An 18,200-nucleotide genomic window follows, 5' to 3' on the forward strand; every position below is an offset into this window, starting at 1 on the left:
AATCAGAACTTAGGTTAGTTACCTCCTTTATACAACAAAGACAACAAATCACAAACGTTATCCCTCTCTATAATCGAAAATAGACACTTAAATCTTCGTTAGATTTTTCTAAAAGTTGATTAGTTCTTGACACCAATAAATTATTTTCAAGTTACATTTTGACTTACAGTTATAATTACTGCTGTATAAAGGAAGAATGTTTTGTGGAAATGATGGAGTTCCCAGTTCTCTGAATAGCTTTATTAAAAGATCTCTGAAGTTGGGACAAATATTGGCATTTCCTTCCCCTCACCTTTATTCTATGGTCCAGCTGTCTCTATAATTTCTCTCGACTGTTAATTGCAGGTGTGTCTCCAGTAATCCAGAGACAATTAAATGGTTGGGGCCAGGTATGAACTTTATGCAGTTAATATTTCCCTTAAACTTGTTACCATTTGAACTGTGGCAAAATTAAATGCCTCAAGTTGACTCGTCATTTTGAAGCTTGTCTTTGAGCAGAAAATGGAACTGAGCCTCTGTTACCATCTTGCCTCACTAGCAGCAGCAACAACCCCACTCAGCCATTCTCAAAATCTCCTCAGATGCATTCCTCCCAAGAAAATAAGAGATGGTCTGCAGGTTTGTTCATTAACTCAGGTTGGTCACTCCTTTTCTCTTTGGAAGGAATATTGAAAAATCTATAGCAGGGGAGAAATATGTTGCAATTTTATTTTACTACAAACTGAAAAAATTTTGGCAAGCTACTTTCATAACTATTTCTGTCTTAATACAAAGCTTTCAATTTAATAGAGTAACACTGTTAATTTACTAGAGCAGTGCCATTTGGTTACCTTTTTAAAAACGGAGTCTCATAATTTTTCAGTGACATTTGGAGACACAACCATAATGTAAATTAAAAAACCTATCTACAAAACTATTGCTTGTGCATAGAACACATTTTTGTTGTTAGTTTAGAATGTGAAGGAAGATCCAAATAAATTAAAACTCATTTGAGACTAATTACATATTTGATGATGATTTTTTATTTTTATTTTGTTTGCGCTTAACCCAAATCCCCTTGGAAAAGCAGATATAATTAAATTTTAGCAAACCTTTCACAGTGTTGTTCTTATAGCATGTAACCACTTTGGGATTTAATGGTTAATTGCATGATAGTCTTACATAATGGGAGACTTTCCTTGATATTTCTAAAATCTCAGAGATTCAACTGTAGTAATAAGTCTTATGATGTGAATGCCACTGTACAAATGTAGAAACTGAGGTGTAAGAGGTAACCAAAAGTTTTTTTTTTTCTTTCAGTGAGTTATACCAGTCATCCTGGGAAAGAGAATTATAATTGAAAGGAACAACACTATTGTAAGTATTCATTACATTATTTTTTATGTGGTTTTAATTCATACTTGACTGAGCAATTAGAAAGGCTGATTCTAGATACTCTAATCAAACAAATTAATAGGCATCTGTACACATACACACACACACACACACGCTTACAGTTGACATTTAAAGTCTCAGAATTTAAATATGCATTAATTTAATACCTGAGGCTTTTGTAAGAAGTATAATGGTGCCTGTCTTGTATTTCTGGAGCATCAACTACCTTATATATATATTTTTTGGTTTCTTTGTAATGCTAAGTACAAAACTCAAAAATAAACATTTGGGTACATTTTAACAAATGTATAAACTGAAATTAAAGCCTCTGAATATGACTCGATAATACAAGAGCATTAGGGTCATTTGGATATTGAGATCAAAATGAGGGGGTGGGGGTGTTAATATAGTCCCTGGATAAGAGAGTTTCTTATTGAATATTCACTTTTAAATATAGGATAAAATTCTGTAAAAGATACTTTAAGAAATACGTCAGTTAAATTTTGCTCTCCCTATACTTTGGTTCCAGATTTGATTTTAATATACTATCATTGGTTTGACTGTTGCTTATGACAGGATAGTTACTCAAGAACTATAGTACAACACAGAGGCATTTAAAGAATCATTTCAGATCTTCCTTGTGCATGGAATGCTTCAAAAATAATTTGGAATCCCTACAGAATCTATCAGTTTGAGTCTGTGGAACAGTACCAAAATGAACAAGAAGTACTAAGTTCTTTTTATAGATGAAAAAATTTTAAGATATGCATTTCTTATGAATTATCATAGTTTAGAATATGAATGACCTTCAATGAATTTACTAAGATACTAAGGAATATATTTAGCAGTTCATGTGACTACTGTATTTAGCAGTCCAAATAGGTATTAGACTTCCAGCCTGTTAAGTAAAGTATCTTGAAATACTTACATGGCAAATCTCTCAAAACTAAAATTAAATAGATTTGTAAACCCCTCACACAGGAGAAAGAAATAGTTAAAATTCTATTAGCTAGCCTCTTGTTTTCAACCTGTGAATTTAGTTGTTTCTTAAAAGCAATGAAGAGCCCTCTGAATATCATTTTCATGTCTCAGGATAGTTCTTACTCATCAGCCTCATTGGATAGTCACGCCTTTTAAGGTATTAAGTTTTCTACAACAGTCAAAAGTTTTCAGGGAAAGCCTTGTTTGTCCAAACCAAACATGAGTTTAAGAGAAGTGTCATTAATAAGATTATACACACAATCGTCCATTATTCCTCTCTCAACCACTAAAAAAAAAGAAAAAGAGTACTGATTATACTTAGAAAAGGGTTTTTTTTTGTATTTAATGCAGTGAATGTATAGTCAACATTACCATCGAACTAAACATGTGAAACTTCATAGAACGAAACAGAAATAAGCCATCTGTTAATGGTTACTATCTATTAGGTACATGAGGTTGTAGAACATCAGGCCTGTAGACATTTGAGTAGACACTGTCGGCGTGGAACATAAATCTCAGACAAGATGTAATCAGAAGTTATTTCAAACAAATTATCCTATCAAACTTTCTGTAGTTACATTAACTTCATGGAATATTACATCTTAGCAAGAAACAGTGACGGTATGTGGATATAAGCATGTCATTACAAACATGATGCACTAAATAGAGCATATTGAGGTCAAAGCCTTTCTGTAGAAAGGGAATTTAATTGGCATTCTTTCAACCATAGTGTATAAACAGATTAAAATAGTTCTATCATAAGAAATAGTATTTAACAACATAGCTTTAAAATAAAAATACTTTAAAAATCAGCTTTGATGAGATTAAATTTATTTTAAAGAGTCTAGAGTGAAATATATATTTCTTGCTTCTGGTTTTTCTACATTTTCCAGCATAACCCCCACCTTCACTCTATCCCAGTATATTATTAATAAAATAGTGCAAAACACTGTAGCAATTTCAACCAAGCTTAATCCCCTACCAAGTCTGGGGAAGTATAAGACATTCTCACCAAATTCTCTCTTTCCAGAGGTATGCTCCCTTGATATAACAGGGAGTTAGGTACAAAAACTACCATAAATCTTGAGAATGCGATTTTTAAGTATAGATTCTATAGTAAGTAGTGAAACATTTTTAAAGGCAAACTCCCCTTCCCCATAAGCAGTTTATTTTACAAAATAAGTTTTCATGCATTCATATTATCAAGAATGATTATTTCTATAAATGAATGTAATGAAACACTGGCATGTCACTTAGCACATTGCATTCTCCTCTACATTAAAATTCACATTAATAACAAAAATCCTAGTAGGCATTAAAGCATTTGAGTAACCTAATGAGAAAGCAGATACTTTTCTCTGAGAACACTTGAGTATTAAATATTTTTAGATTCACAGAGGTGTAATCTGACACCAAAAGCAATGTGGATTTAGTTTGCTAGTATGTTTGACTACTGAAATTTTGCTAATTTGCTCAGTTGGTACAAATTAAAATAGTAGGTATAAAAATTCAGATAGGCAATCATTTATAAACCTGGCAGTATTTATGTGTAATCCTGTAGAGATTTTAAGGTTTTAGATGGAATGATAGAAGGTCTGGAAGTTTTCTTTGTAGGTTTTTAGAGTGTAGAAGATTGTTTTGAGGGGTGAATGTACTTTTACTCATTAGCTGAAAATCAGCCTAGTCATGCCTAAATTATTTGCTCAGGAATAAACATTGGGATCTGAAGTCAGAATTTATGTTAAATTGAAATGCACCTGTTCCATTATTCACGTTTTGGGACTCCCCCTCCCTTTTGAAATGTATAAAACATAGAAAATTGTAATGGATTACTTTCAGATAAAAAAAATCACATTAAAAAAAACTAAAATCAAATGGACATTTACATTTTACGTAGATTTAATCAGAGCATAGCTAAGCACTTAATCTGATCTGCCCCTTCCACTTGTAATTAGAGAAGTTTGTATTTCCCAGTGTTAACCATTCTTACATATGTTGTTCCAATGTGTTACATTATTAGTCACACCTAACAAGGCTTTCACACAGCAATAACTAAACCTTTATCAAATTGATTCTGTAAATGGAAGTACATTTTCAAAGACAAATGTCCTTGTACACTATTTACAAATTCTCTTCACCACGATAAAAAGGCAAAATAAATAAAAAGCAGAAAGAAAGGAAACACTGCTGAGGCTTGAAGGCTTTTTCTTTTATCTTCCCAAACAGATGCTGGTCTTCTCAGTGCCGGGAGCTAGCTAGCCAAGATTGTTTTTCTTCCTTTTACATGGGCTATGAGAGGGATCTGGTTTCAGTTCTTGGTATTGCACCTGTTTAAACAGAGTTCAGAGAAAGACTGGTCAGGTGGCTACTTTCTGGCAAAGGAAGGAAAAGCAAAGAAATGAAAGACTGCTTAAGGGGGAAAAAGTGCTCACTCTAGAAGCTGTATGAGATCTGCATCCTAGCTGCAGAGAACAATAGAATGATACAGTAAGAGTCTGAAGGGAAATCCTGCCAGAAACTACATGAGAGCTCTGATGAGAACTCTGGTAACAGACTGGGGTCTTCACTGTCCGTAAGACATTACACTGAAAACAAAACCATCTCCATTTATTCTGAAGGGACAGATAACAGTTCTTTGCAATTTATTGTTTGTATAATACAGGCTTAATCTCCATCCACCCCACTCATGTCTGATACCAAATCAAAAACTCAACTGAAACAAAGGAAAAAGGTATCACTGTAACCCACCTTCAAGATTTTGATAAAAACATTTCTCATTTTACACTGAAAATAGTTGATTAATGGCATTAACATCAAAGTATTTAAAAAGATTGAGATGTATCCCAGTCTTCATTCCCCCACCACTGCTCTCCAAAATATGCATCTTTAAAACTCAATTTGTGCAAATTATGCAAAATGGCACACTTTGCTTTTATCATTTAATATTTCCTATTTCCTCCCTTCACAGATTCCAGCGAAACCTTCCTGGGAGGAGGATTGTCCCTGACAGATCTGGCAGGTTCTTTTTGAAATATCCCCCGCCCCTCATGCTCCATTCTTATCTATAAGTTCTTGGTTAGCACCCCAAGTGGGCTAAATTTCTGAGTGGCAAAATCTGCTACAGGCTTTATTAACTTGACCTGTCTCTTCTAAAACCTTTGAAATTAAAAGAATATAAAAGTTAAAAACCAGTGCTACACTAAAATAGTAGTAATAATAATGACATCTACATACCACTTGTATATCTGAAGGGACTCTAGAAAGGAAGTCAAGTAGTTCATTGTTATCGATTGCATAGGGACACCGTAGCTTTTTTGTAAATTTATTGATGCCTGAAAAATAGATCAAACATTATTGTAATCCCCAAAGTTTGGAATTATAGAAATACATTTCTGGCAAAAGTATTGAAGTAATTTGAAAAGCTAGCTTGAGCCCCTTTAGCCTTGACTGAATGAATCAGTAACCCCAGTTTTCTCCCCCGCCTTACTTCCTGTCCTCTTTCCTTCTTTAGTCCCCTTCCTCCCTCCTTCCCAACTCAATGGCTGGTTTTTTTTTCTCTTTTACTTTAGCAGCTTCCTTCACAGAAAAAAGACTTTCTATCTGGGAAACAAAAAGCACATAGCAAGAATGAGCAAATGACCCTATCTTGCTTTCCCCTTCAGTGTTACAGTAGTTAGAAGCTTTGCTTTAGTGTTCCATCTGTGTTGAAACTTGTCTCCCTACATTTTGGATTGGGTTTGTTTTTAAGGCAAGAAGTCTAATTTACTGGTTTTCTCTTTTTCAAAAGGTACTTTTTTTTTTTTTTAGTTGTGTGTGGTATGTGGGGGTATTGCTATTTTGCAAGCTAAATGTTTAAAAGAAACATGACCTTGATTTTATATTTTAAAGACCTAAAATAAGAAAGGATTTACCACCAGCTTAAAAAAAAAAAAAAAAAACTTTGAAGATAGCAATATAAAAGGATCCTAAAACTATCTCCTCCCTTGAACAGACCACATCTACAGCTGTTTATAGAACGATTTTCTCTGAAAACACTCTAGAACCTGGCTGAGTGATGACTGCACATCAGGCAAGTAAGAGAAGGCCTACACTGAAGCAGGTAGGAGAGGCCAGGACCCAGTCTTGCAACAAAGCCCAGCCCCAGTGCAGCAACCACAGTCTGGCAGGAACTCCAAATCCAGAGCTCCTTGAGGAGCAAAGGATTTGAACCCCACATCAGGCACCCCCAACTTTTAAGACTTACACTTGAGGGATAAGCCCCCCAAAACATCTTTTGTTTTATTGAGAATAATTGGCATTCTTCACTATATAAGCTTAAGGTGTACACCATGGTTTGATTTACATATATTGTGAAATGATTACCACCATAGTTAACATCTGTCATCTCACATAGAGGCAAAAAGGAAAGAAAAAAAATTTTTTGTGATGAGAACACTTAGGATCTGTTCTCTTAACTTTCCTGTGTGACAGACAGCAGTGTTAACTAGCCATCATGTTGTACATCACATCCTGGTACTTACTTTGTAACTGATGTTTGTGTGTACCACTGCCTTCCTCTGATAGCCACAAATATCTTTTTCGTTTGGTGTTTTTTTTTTAATACAGTTGACATACATTATATTAGTTTCGGGTGTACAACATAGTGATTAGACATTTATGTAACTTCAGAAGTGAGCACCCCGATGAGTCTTGGACCCATGTGACACCATACGTAGTCATTACAATATTATTGACTCTGTTCCTTAAGCTATACTTTATGGCCCCGTGACTTTATAACTGCCAGTTTGTGCTTCATCTCTTCACCTTTTCACCCATCTGCCTAAACCCCTTCCCATCTGGCAATATGCAGTTTGTTCTATATCTTATGAGTTTGTTTCTGTTGTTTATTTTGGTTTTAAGATTGTACATATAAGTTACTTACTTCACTTAGTATAATAACCCTCCATGTTTTCACAAATGGCAAGATTTTATTCTGTTTTATGGCTGAGTAATATTCTGATGTATATATGTACCATAGCTTCTCTTTTATCTATTGACACTCGGGTAGCTACCATATCTTGGCTATTGTAAATAACACTGCAGTGAACATTTCTTTCTGAATTAGTATTTTGGATTTCTTTGGATAAATACCCAGAAGTGGAATTGTTGGGTCAAATGGTAGTTCTATTTTTAATTTTTTGAGGAACCTCCAAACTGTTTTCCATAGTGGCTGCACCAATTTACAGTCCCACTAACTGTGCACAAGGGCTGCCTTTTCTCCACATCCTTGCCAACACTTGTGGATTTATTGATAGCCATTCTGACAGGGGTGATTTGATATCTCCTTGTGGCTTTCATTTGCATTTCTCTGATGAATAGTGACCTTGAATGTCTTCATATCTCTATTGGCTATCTGTATGTCCTTTTTGGAGAAATGTCTATTCAGGCCCTCTGCCCATTTTTTAATCAGATTTTTTTTTTTGGTGGGGGGGCTGTTAATTTGTAATAGTTCCTTATATATTTTGGATATAACTCCTTAAGTACATTGTTTTTGTTTTGTTGATGGTTTCCTTTCCAGTGCAAAAACTCATTTGATACAGTCCCATTTGTTTATTTTTTCTTTTGTTTACCTTGTCTAAGGAGACATATCCAAAAAAGTAAGAGTGATGACAGTTTACTGCCTACATCTCCAGCAACCGTCCATCTTACCTAGATGCACTCTCTACTGGTTTCCACAGCCAGATGTTATGAGCACTCCTTCCGGGTACTGGTGCCCCAGGCTGGGGAGCCAGGTGTGGGGGTTGGACCCTTCCCTCCTCAGAGAAGACCTCCTCAGCTGAGATATACCTCCTGATTCTTTATCACCATACCGTGAGTGTGGGACCTGCACATTCTGCATCTCCACCCATCCTACCAGTCTCATCGTGGCTTCTTTATATCCTTAGTTATAGGATATTGTTCTGTTCAGCCAATCTTTAGGTGGTTCTCAATGATGGTTGTTCTACAATTTATTTGGATGTAGTCATAGGAGGAGGAGTACAGGTTTACTAACTCTGACATCTTAACCAGACGTCTTTTTTGTTCTTTTTTAGATATGTGAGCTCATACAAGTATGTCTTTCTGATTTATTTCACTTAGCAAAATGCCTTCAAGGTCCATCAAATATTGTCACAGATGCGAGGACTTCCTCATTTTGTATGGCTGAAAAATATTCCAGTGTGTGTGTGTGTACATACACACACACATATACTACTTTATCCATTGATAGGTTGTTTCCATTTTTTTGGCTATTGTAAATGATGCTATGAACATGGGGGTGGGCAGATATTTTTTCAAGTTAGTGTGTTCATTTCCATTGGAAGTGGAATGACTAGATTATATGATAGCTCCCTTTTTAATTTTTTGAAGAACTTCCATACTGTTTTCCATAGTGGCTGTACCAATTTACAATCCACCAACAGTGCACTTTCCTCCATATCTATACTAGCATTTGTTATTTCTTGTCATTGCGACAACATCCATTCTGACTGTGTAAAGTGATATCTCACTGTGGTTTTAATTTGCATCTCTCATGACTAGTGTTGTTGAACACCTTTTCATGTACCTGTGGCCATTTGTATATCTCTTTCAGAAAAATGTCTATTCAGGTTTTTTGCTATTGAGTCGTATGAGTTCTTTATACATTTTGGATACTAACCACTTATCAGATTTATGGTTTGCAAATATTTCTTCCTATTCCACAGGTTGTCTTTTCACTCTGTTGATGGTTTCTTTTGCTGTGCAAAAGCTTTTGAGTTTGATATAGCCCTACCATTTTATCGTTGCTTTTGCTGTAGGTGTGATTCCAAATCATTACCAGGACCCATGTCAATGAACTTTTTTCCTGTTCTCTTCTAGAAGTTTCATGGTTTCCAGTCTCATATTTAAATATAATTCATTTTGAGTTATTTTTTTTTGTGAGTGGCATAAGATAGCGATCAAGTTTCATTCTCCTACCTATGACCATCCAGTTTTCCTAGCACCATTTCCTGCAGAGACTGTTTTTTCCCCATTAAGTATTTTTGGCTCCCTTGTCAAATATTAGTTCACCATATATGTTTGGGTTTATTTCTGGGCTCTCAAAATTGGTCTATTTTTCTGAAAATACTTACTTTTGAAAACCAATAGGACACACATTCACGAGATCCACGAGACCCACAAGACTGTAGCAGTCTGAGAAATAGTTCTTAAAGGGCTCATGCACTTGTACTCACCTGCCCCAGGGCCCAGTATAGAAGCAGCCTATCGAGGGACACCCAGACTTTGTGTGGAAGAGGCTCGTTTGTTTGTCTTGGAACATAGTCCTAAGAGACGGGCATCTGATTTGACACACAGTCAGGGGCCTGCTGGGGTGCTTTCCAGGGATGGGCTTTGACTTATCTGCCTGTTTCCAGCTGGCAGTACCTTTTTTTTCTTTCCCAGCAGTCACCATCTGTGTGCTGTCCATGTGCCTTGCTCCAGTCAGTTGGCACCATCATCACGCCATCCCTCTGCCATACTCCAGAGCACCGTATCTTCCCAAAGGGAGCTTTTACACAAATCTGGTGCCCTGGTTTTATGTCTGGATTTACTTCTGGAAGGTAGTTCAAGACAGTGATGTAGGAAGAGCCTGAATTTACCTCCTATAGCTACACATGGAACAATTTCTGCTAAAAAAAAAGATCTGAAAACTAACTGAGCAAATCCTTCACATCAGGCAAATGTGGGAAAAGCCATAGCAAAGTAGGTAGGAGAGGCTGAAATGCATTCTAGCCATAAACCCTACTCCTGGCATGGTGACCCACAAGTGGGAGGAAACAAACCGAGAGCTTCTTCCTGAGGAGCAAAGAGTTCATACCCCATATTAGGCACCCCAACTTTTAAGACTTGCACCTGAGAGACAAACTCCAAAATATCTGGCTTTGAAAACTACCTGGGCTTGGGTCGACAAGATCCAAGGGCCATAAGTACTGAGAGAGGGCTCTTAAAGGATTCAGGCAGATTCACCCATCCCCAGGCACTGCACAGAAACAATTGTTTGAAAAAAACCGAGACTTTATGTGAAAGATTATTTGCTAATCCTAAAGCCATGAATAAACAATGGGGGAAAGGACAGTCTCTTCAATAAATGGTGGAAAACTGGACAGCCACATGCAAAAGAATGAAACTGGATCACTATCCTACACCAAATGCGTAAAGCAACTGCAAATGTATAATTATAGACTTGACTTTAAGACCTGAAACCATAAAACTCTTAGGTGGTAAGCTCCTTGACACCAAAAGCAAAAATAAACCGGTTGGGCTACATCAAATTCAAATCCGTCTACACAACAAAGGAAACCATAAACAATGAAAAGGCAACCTACTGAATGGGAGAAAATACTTACAAACCAAGTATCTTATTAGGGGCTAACATCCAAAATGTATAAAGAACTCAAACAACTCAATAGCAATAAAACAGACAATTAAAAATGGACAGAAAATCTGAACAAACATTTTTACAAAAAAGAGATACAGATGGCTAACAGGTACATAAAAATATGCTCATTACTAAGGGAAATGCAGATCAAAACTATAAGGACATATCACCTCACAACTGTTAGAATGGCTGTTACAAAAAAGACAAGAAAAAAGTGTTGGCGAGGATGTGAAAAAAGGAATCTTCGTGCACTCTTAGGTGAGAATGTAAATTCGTACAGCCACTAGGAAAAATAGCATGGAGGGTCCTCAAAAAAATTAAAAATGGAACTACCATATCAAGCAATTTCACTTCTGGGTATTTATCTGAAGAAAACAGTAACTTGAAAAGATATTTGCATCCCCATGTTCTTTCAGCATTATTTATAATAGCCAAGACTTGGAAACCAAAGTGTCCACCACTGGATGAATGGATAAAGAAAATGTGAGATATATATATGTGTGTGTGTGTGTGTATATATATATATATATACACACACACACACACCATATATAAATGTGATATATGTATATATTCCATATATATATCACATTTTCTTTATCCATTCATATATATTCCATATATATATATAGAGAGAGAGAGAGTGACTTGTGTCTGTATGGATGGACCTTGACAGTATTGTCTTAAGTGACTTAAGTCAAAAAACCAAATATGGTATGATCTTATTTGCACATGGAATTTAAAAAACAAACAAAAAAAGATATAGAGAACAGATTGGTGATTACCAAAGTGGTAGGTGGAAGAGGTCAAAAGGTACAAATTTCTAGTTATGGAGATGTAATGAACAGCATGGTGACTATTGTTAATAGTACTGTATTACATATTTGAAAGTTGCTAAAAGAGTAAATCTTAAAAGTTCTATCATAAAATAAAAATGTTTCCATTTCTACATCTCTGGCATTGAGATTTTTAGAAACCAATTTTCCTTTTAAATTACAAGAAATTTACATTTAATGCTTGCAAAAGATGCTGCCGTGATTGACTTACTTGGATCACTTCTTAGATTAGAACAGCCAAGAACCGTTAGAGATGAGCAATATCTACCCATACTACATTATTCAACAGTTAATCCTCTGTACTACCTGAAGAGCAAATACGGATAAGGGGCAAATGCAGATGAAATTGGAGCCATTATGCAAGCAATTTAATGAGACAGAAATGTCAAAATATTGTATAAAACTAGAAGTATCTATTCTACATATTCTGTTTTATAATGTAGAATTACAATGGGATAAGTCTATTCTCTTAAATGTATATTGCACTTAAATGACCAAGGAGATACATATAAAAATATATATGAAATCGACAGACTGGTAAAAACTGGGTCATAAACTAGAGCATCTTGTCTCTTCTTCAGGGAGTTCAGCAGAAAATTTTCTTCTGCAATCATAATTTTGGTTTCTGTGTTCTTGCGTGAAACCCATCTTGTAATTCTGGTTAATATTTCATCGGTCACCTACCACTAAAGGAACACTGTTCTTGTTTTACTTTATTGGATGAAACAAGAGGCCTAAACACGTTCTCTAAAAATTATGTTTAAGACAGCTAGCCAGTAAGGCTACCCCAGGTGACACAGCCAGATGTCCACCATGGGATCCAGTTTCTGAGAACCTGGGGAAATGAAATCAGATTTACCTCCTATCATAACTGAGATGGCAGGTCTGAACCCAGGTAGGTTAGAGGTAATAAACAGTCACACCTAATGCCTTACCCTAGTTCCTTCAATAAAACAGCATCTGTTTTAAATATCAGAGGAAGGAGAGAAAAATCAGGGCTTGAATATACAATAGAGAAACAACACGAAAATGCCCTAGTACAGTGAAAGTACTGTCTTAGTTGAAACCATTTCTTTAAACTATAAAATAAAGAAAGTATAAAATAATCACTATTCCCCCCATCTTCTCTCCCTAAGATATAAAGGTAATGACAGTGAGGGTAAGGGGTTCAAAAGCTCTCACTCACGATATGACAAGATAGGCCAAAAAGAATAGGAAGATAGGAATTTTTAAACCAGAGGGCTTGAAGACATCAACCCTTCTCATTTTGTTCCAGCATATTTCTTTAACGCCTTAAAAAGACGAGAATAGGACGTTTTGTTCTCTTTGCTTTAGTGTAAGCACATGTTTTCTGGAATTAAGACCCATTTTGGTTCTTTGCATTTTGTATGGGTTTAACTATCTTAGGTGTATGCAGGCCAGGGGCAAGTAGAGAATTCTACTTCTACCCAGTCTTGTTTATTTCGAGAGATATAGATGTGTGTGTGCGCGCGCGCGCACATAAACAAAAATATGTATAATTATTTTGAGATATGTATATAAAAACAAAAAAGATATATATATAATTAATGTCATAGTTTTATATGTAATCATGGAGACTGAGAATTAAATTTTCTAAACCAAGAATTTTGTCAGATAAGGGGAAAAAAAACCCACAAAACTATGAAGAATGCTGAAACTACCACCTCAATAGAGTCTAGGTACTTGGGAACTGTTGGCATGCAGCATAAGTGCATTAAATATTAAGACTCCGAAATATCACGTTTAAAGAGGGTTTTTGCAGAAGCATTCTTATTTCATACACATAAACCAGGTTTCTTGTTCTTAAGCGGCCTGTCAATGCCAAGGATTCTTTTCCTGCATCCTAAAGGTGACCTCTTAAACAGGCGGCCATATATAGTACCTGTTTACAGACACTTCCACAAGATAAAGCACCACAGCACAAAAGCATATTGTCTTAAATGTACCATATGGGTTGAAATGCCTCTGTTTACATATAAGTAGTGAAAGTAAATCAGAGTCATATCTAGACGAAGCTACACTTTGATATATGAAGAATCTGTACAACTATGTTTATAGTATGATGGAGCTTATGGTGCCAGATAAGAAAAATGCATTTTGCAGGTAGACCTAAATCTTTATACTGTTGCGATTTTTAACCAACCTGTCTCTTTTCATCATGGAGTAGCTTCATGACCGTAAATATAGGGAACTACTGACAGTATAACTCATCCCTTAAAAATAGTTTGTTTTTAGCAGCTAAGACAGTTTAAAAAAAGGCTTTACTTACCCCAGACAAGGACAATGTATCTCAATGGAATGAAGTACAGGATGACTGTGAACATACAGAGGGCTACAATAGCCAGCCAGCTTAAGAATGGGACGGTCCAGTTGAAAGTACTGAATGAGAAATGAACACATCAGCAATCGGCATTTCTTATAACTTAGAAAGGCCCCAAGACACTTCAGGAAAATATGAAATTGTACATGATGTAGATAAATGTTAGTATTTTTTATTTTAACTTCCTGGTAATGAACATTATGTTCACTTGGGGTAACGTTTGTCCAGGGCAGTTTTTCATCCACTAAAGGATGACTATTAAGATGTTTTCTTCCCTGTACTGTGCCTCAGCATAACACAGAAATTATTCCTTAGCTTTGTGGCATATGGCTTGCTTTTTACGTCTCTCTAGGTCAAATGTTCCCTAAAAATGTTTTTTGGGTTTTTTGTTTTGTTTTAGTAAAAGAGCCAAAGTTGGATCCATCTGGTTGTCTTGTTTTCACTAATTCTTAGGGTCTGGCTTTTCTGTCTTTGTCTTTATCCTCCCATAGCCAGAGTGAGCATCCTATAGCTATTGCCAGGTAAAGGATCATGAATCCCCTCCCTTGCTGGCACCTGTGCTTCCCTTGCTTCTGCCCACTTATGGAGAGAACAGAAGGCTGAGGGTCTGCTTGCTTTCCTGTGGCTTAGCTCAGAGCCATCCATCACACCATTCCATGTACGAGGGCACTGGCTCTTAGAAAACCCTTCTGGGCAGCCTCACTGAAGGGTTCCCTGTGTTCTTTCTCTTCTTGGAAGGATAAATGTCAAAGAATCCTTACCAGTGTAGCTAATGTCAGGGGGGAAAGATTGCCCTTTTCTCTTTCTACAATGCATTATAGAACTAAATCTAGAATATGATCTCCCCCTCCCCCCACAAAGAGACGCAGTTCAAGAAAGTTCTGGAATGATTAAATAGTAACAAGATGTGGTAATTATAGAGGCTTTTCACTTGTACTTAAAGATTCCTTCTGAATCTGCTTTCTGGATAAATTTTATCCCATGTGACCCCAGGGGAATTTCTCTTTTTCAGTATTCAAAAAATTGTTGTGCAGAAAAGATGGCTCCTACAAGACTAGATCCTATGCCATGTTCCTATACGTCAGCCTGTACTTATATCTATATCTCTGTCTTTACCTATGGAAAGTTCTGTAAAATGCAGTTTTCCCCAACGCTGGTCCACAGCCAGGATCTGGTCATATCCTTCAACTGGACATGATGTTGTCCAGCCAAGCACCTGTTTTGAGGTCTCCTACCACCCAGAGTTACAAAGACGCCTCTTCTCCTCAGGCATCACTAGCCTGACCTCAGAGCTGATCCAGGATCTTCTGGTATAAATTAGCTGCTTCTGTCAGGTAGCAACACCCAGTGTACTTCAGAAAAAGGACAACACTCAGTAGGGAAATGCCCCATTTAGGACTTTACCCTGTGCTTCTGTGAATAGGGAGGGTGTGGAGAACATCCTTAGAGATGGGAAAAACATGGAGAAGAAGAAAAAGTGGGAATCAATCTTCAGAAGTCTGAGACTGAAGGTTGCTTACAGGCTCACTTGGGAGAAAGTGGTTGTTCTGTCTAGTATGAGAAAGTGGAAACTCAGCATCTATGCGTATGTGGAAATGTATTAAACAAAAATTATACAAAATAAAATTCATTATCCCTTGAAACATGAAAAGCACTAGATGAATGACTCGCACCTATAGTTTAAATAATTTACCACTTTCAAATTCTATGCAAGGATCTACATCTACAGAACACTTTTGTTTATGAAAAATAAACAATAGATATATGAAACTAGGAAAATGTAGGCTTATCTGGATGTACAACGCCCCCTCGTAAATAGACCATTTAGCAGTCATTATGTAGGCCAATTTTTTCAGTTTAGTAGTATATTTTTTTTACTGATAATCAACTGTAAATCACCTTATTGTTTTTATAATTAAACAGTTGTTTTAAAAAGTATTAGTGAATAAAATTATTTTAAGTAAAACACAAGTAATAAAATTAAGATTGTAAGTTTCTTAATTTTGCATTAGATCTCAATGAAGCTATATTCCCTTATTTTAGAAAATTAAGAAAAGGAAATTCTTTTTAAAATTATAAATGTTTGCATTTTTAAATGATAGCATTAGTTTATTTCATCTATAATGATCTCAGCTAATTAAATATACAAATTTGAAAGAATATTTTTACAGGATGCTATATATGATTTTTTAAAATTTTAGAGTACTTGATGAAACTATAACTTAACCAATAATAAAATGTAGGGTGTCTTGATTACCTGAAATTCTAATTTTGCTTGGTTTATATCTTTCTATCACAATTCCATGTTCTGTTAAAGAACAAAGTCTTTCACTGTGAAAATGTGCTAAAATTTAGGACGGTGTTATTTCTTCAAAGCTACAAGTATGACTTCTTTCCAACCAATATGTTCTAAATTTCAGGAAGGAAATTGACAGAACTTTCGTAAAACCAAAGTCTGGCAGAAACAAAGTAAACAATGATGAAACCAAGCAATAGATCACCCAGAAGGAGTGTCCCCTGCCAAAAGAATGTGGCATTTCACCCTCTGAGAAACAAATGGACACTGTCCCACAGATGGCCAGAACTCATATCAGCATCACTTACTTCTTTATCCTTTCGCCAAAGGAAGCCACTTCATCTAGGATGTTCTGGACACTGATGCATACCTCCTGGATGGCATAGATTTTATTTATAAATCCCTTTTTTTCACTGTCCTAAAATATAATAAAGAGAGGTTCTGTATGAGTAATGGTATTTTTCAGTGCTTGAATTCTTTGAATTGTCCTTCTTATACTTTTAAACTTAAATAAACTTCATGTCTGCATACACACACACACACACACACACACACATATTTTTATATAAACATAAATATAAATGGATACACAGAGCCCATGAGAATTTCAAGATATGAAGGGAGGTGGAGGAGGAAGAGTAGCCAGCATCATGGTCCTGTGCTAGTACAAAGGTGGCTGCAAAGCATGAGACTCAAATTCTGTTGCTCATGCCCTTGTGAACAATCATTTCGGCCAAGGGAAGAAAACTGTAAAGGTCACGTCTCGGAATGACCAAATCCAGAATCTGCACTGACCTTGGAGTCACCATGACTTGCTACTAAGCAGACCCAGATTTTTGACAATACCACCCACACACTTAATGTTTGGTCTTGGCTCCAGATATTTCAACAGCAGAGAATGCTGGGCACATGAGAAGACCTGTGAGCAATGAAAACTGCAAAAAAACGGGAAGGTCAACTGAAATCCATTAAGTAGACGCTCCCTGAATATTACCTTGGATAGATGAGATACACATCAAGCCTGGTCCCCTTCTTTAGAATAATAGTCACAGACTTCATAATATAGTCGCATATGCTGTATTAGGGTTGAATCTAAACATTTTTCCCCTCTTTGTACTTAATTCTTCATTTTAAAACTTGTCCTGTATTTAAGCAAAGCTGGTGTGCTCCAGGAACAGGTGGATGGGGATTGAGCATAAAGCACCCAGAGAGTGGTGTGAGCCTGGGGAAGTGTGCACATTTTGTAATTTTAGACCCAGAGGAAGAAACAGTGGTGGCCTTTCACGATTGAAAATTCTGCTTAGTAGCCTGGCATCACAGGCACTTGCCTAGGCTGTTTGGTGGAGACCATCCAATCCTGATTCCATGACTCCATTCCTCCATGCCAGCTTGAATGTCTATGGAAATGTAGATCCAATTTCATTACTTTAACTTCTTTTGAACACTTGTGTACTGTGCCAGAACACTTGAGACCTCATGTGACAGTCAGTGCTTGCTGAAAGCAGCCAGGAAGCTAGAATAATAATGTCGTCATGTTGCACATTTACATACTGACTTCCATTTCAGAAGAGTCTAAAGCACTCTGCACTGTGAACACTTGGCTAAGGCTGGCATCCTGCCACCTTAGAAACCAAGGGCAAGTGAATGACAGGTGTGTGTGCAGCCTCCAAAGACAAAAGGGTAAAAGTGGCACTGAGGACATACATGGAGACCAGTTTTATAATATGATTTTCAGATACCAGTTACTTAGCGCCTTCAGTTTAAATTTAATTCCTATGGGAGGTACCTTGCTTATGCTGAAATGGACTGCAGACAGTGAGGTAGATTAGATGCATAAGGCTCAAAGTGTAAGGAAAATTGCATACTCTTGGAGTCCCCACTATCTTCAAAACTTGTCCTCGCTTATTACAGACATGGATGCAATTTTTTGTCTCTTTTCCCTCCCCAGTAATTAAA

General features: G+C 36.4%; 1 protein-coding gene across 15 annotated transcripts in view; it reads right to left on the reverse strand.

The window, feature by feature from the left end:
- Positions 1-1,004: 1,004 nt before the first annotated feature.
- MCTP1 (multiple C2 and transmembrane domain containing 1) overlaps positions 1,005-18,200 on the reverse strand; it is a 453,050-nt gene continuing 435,854 nt past the window's right edge. For all 15 annotated transcript variants that reach the window (XM_025047696.1, XM_025047701.1, XM_025047692.1 and 12 more), the window contains 4 exons: positions 16,553-16,662; positions 13,898-14,007; positions 5,590-5,687; positions 1,005-4,682 (listed from right to left, as the gene is read on the reverse strand). In XM_025047696.1, coding sequence (XP_024903464.1) covers positions 4,611-4,682; positions 5,590-5,687; positions 13,898-14,007; positions 16,553-16,662 — 390 coding nt within the window. In that variant the 3' untranslated portion in view covers positions 1,005-4,610. The remainder of the gene's footprint in view (positions 4,683-5,589; positions 5,688-13,897; positions 14,008-16,552; positions 16,663-18,200) is intronic.

The sequence above is a fragment of the Pteropus alecto genome, unplaced genomic scaffold (assembly GCF_000325575.1).
Source record: "Pteropus alecto unplaced genomic scaffold, ASM32557v1 scaffold20, whole genome shotgun sequence".
NCBI classification, from domain to species: domain Eukaryota; kingdom Metazoa; phylum Chordata; class Mammalia; order Chiroptera; family Pteropodidae; genus Pteropus; species Pteropus alecto.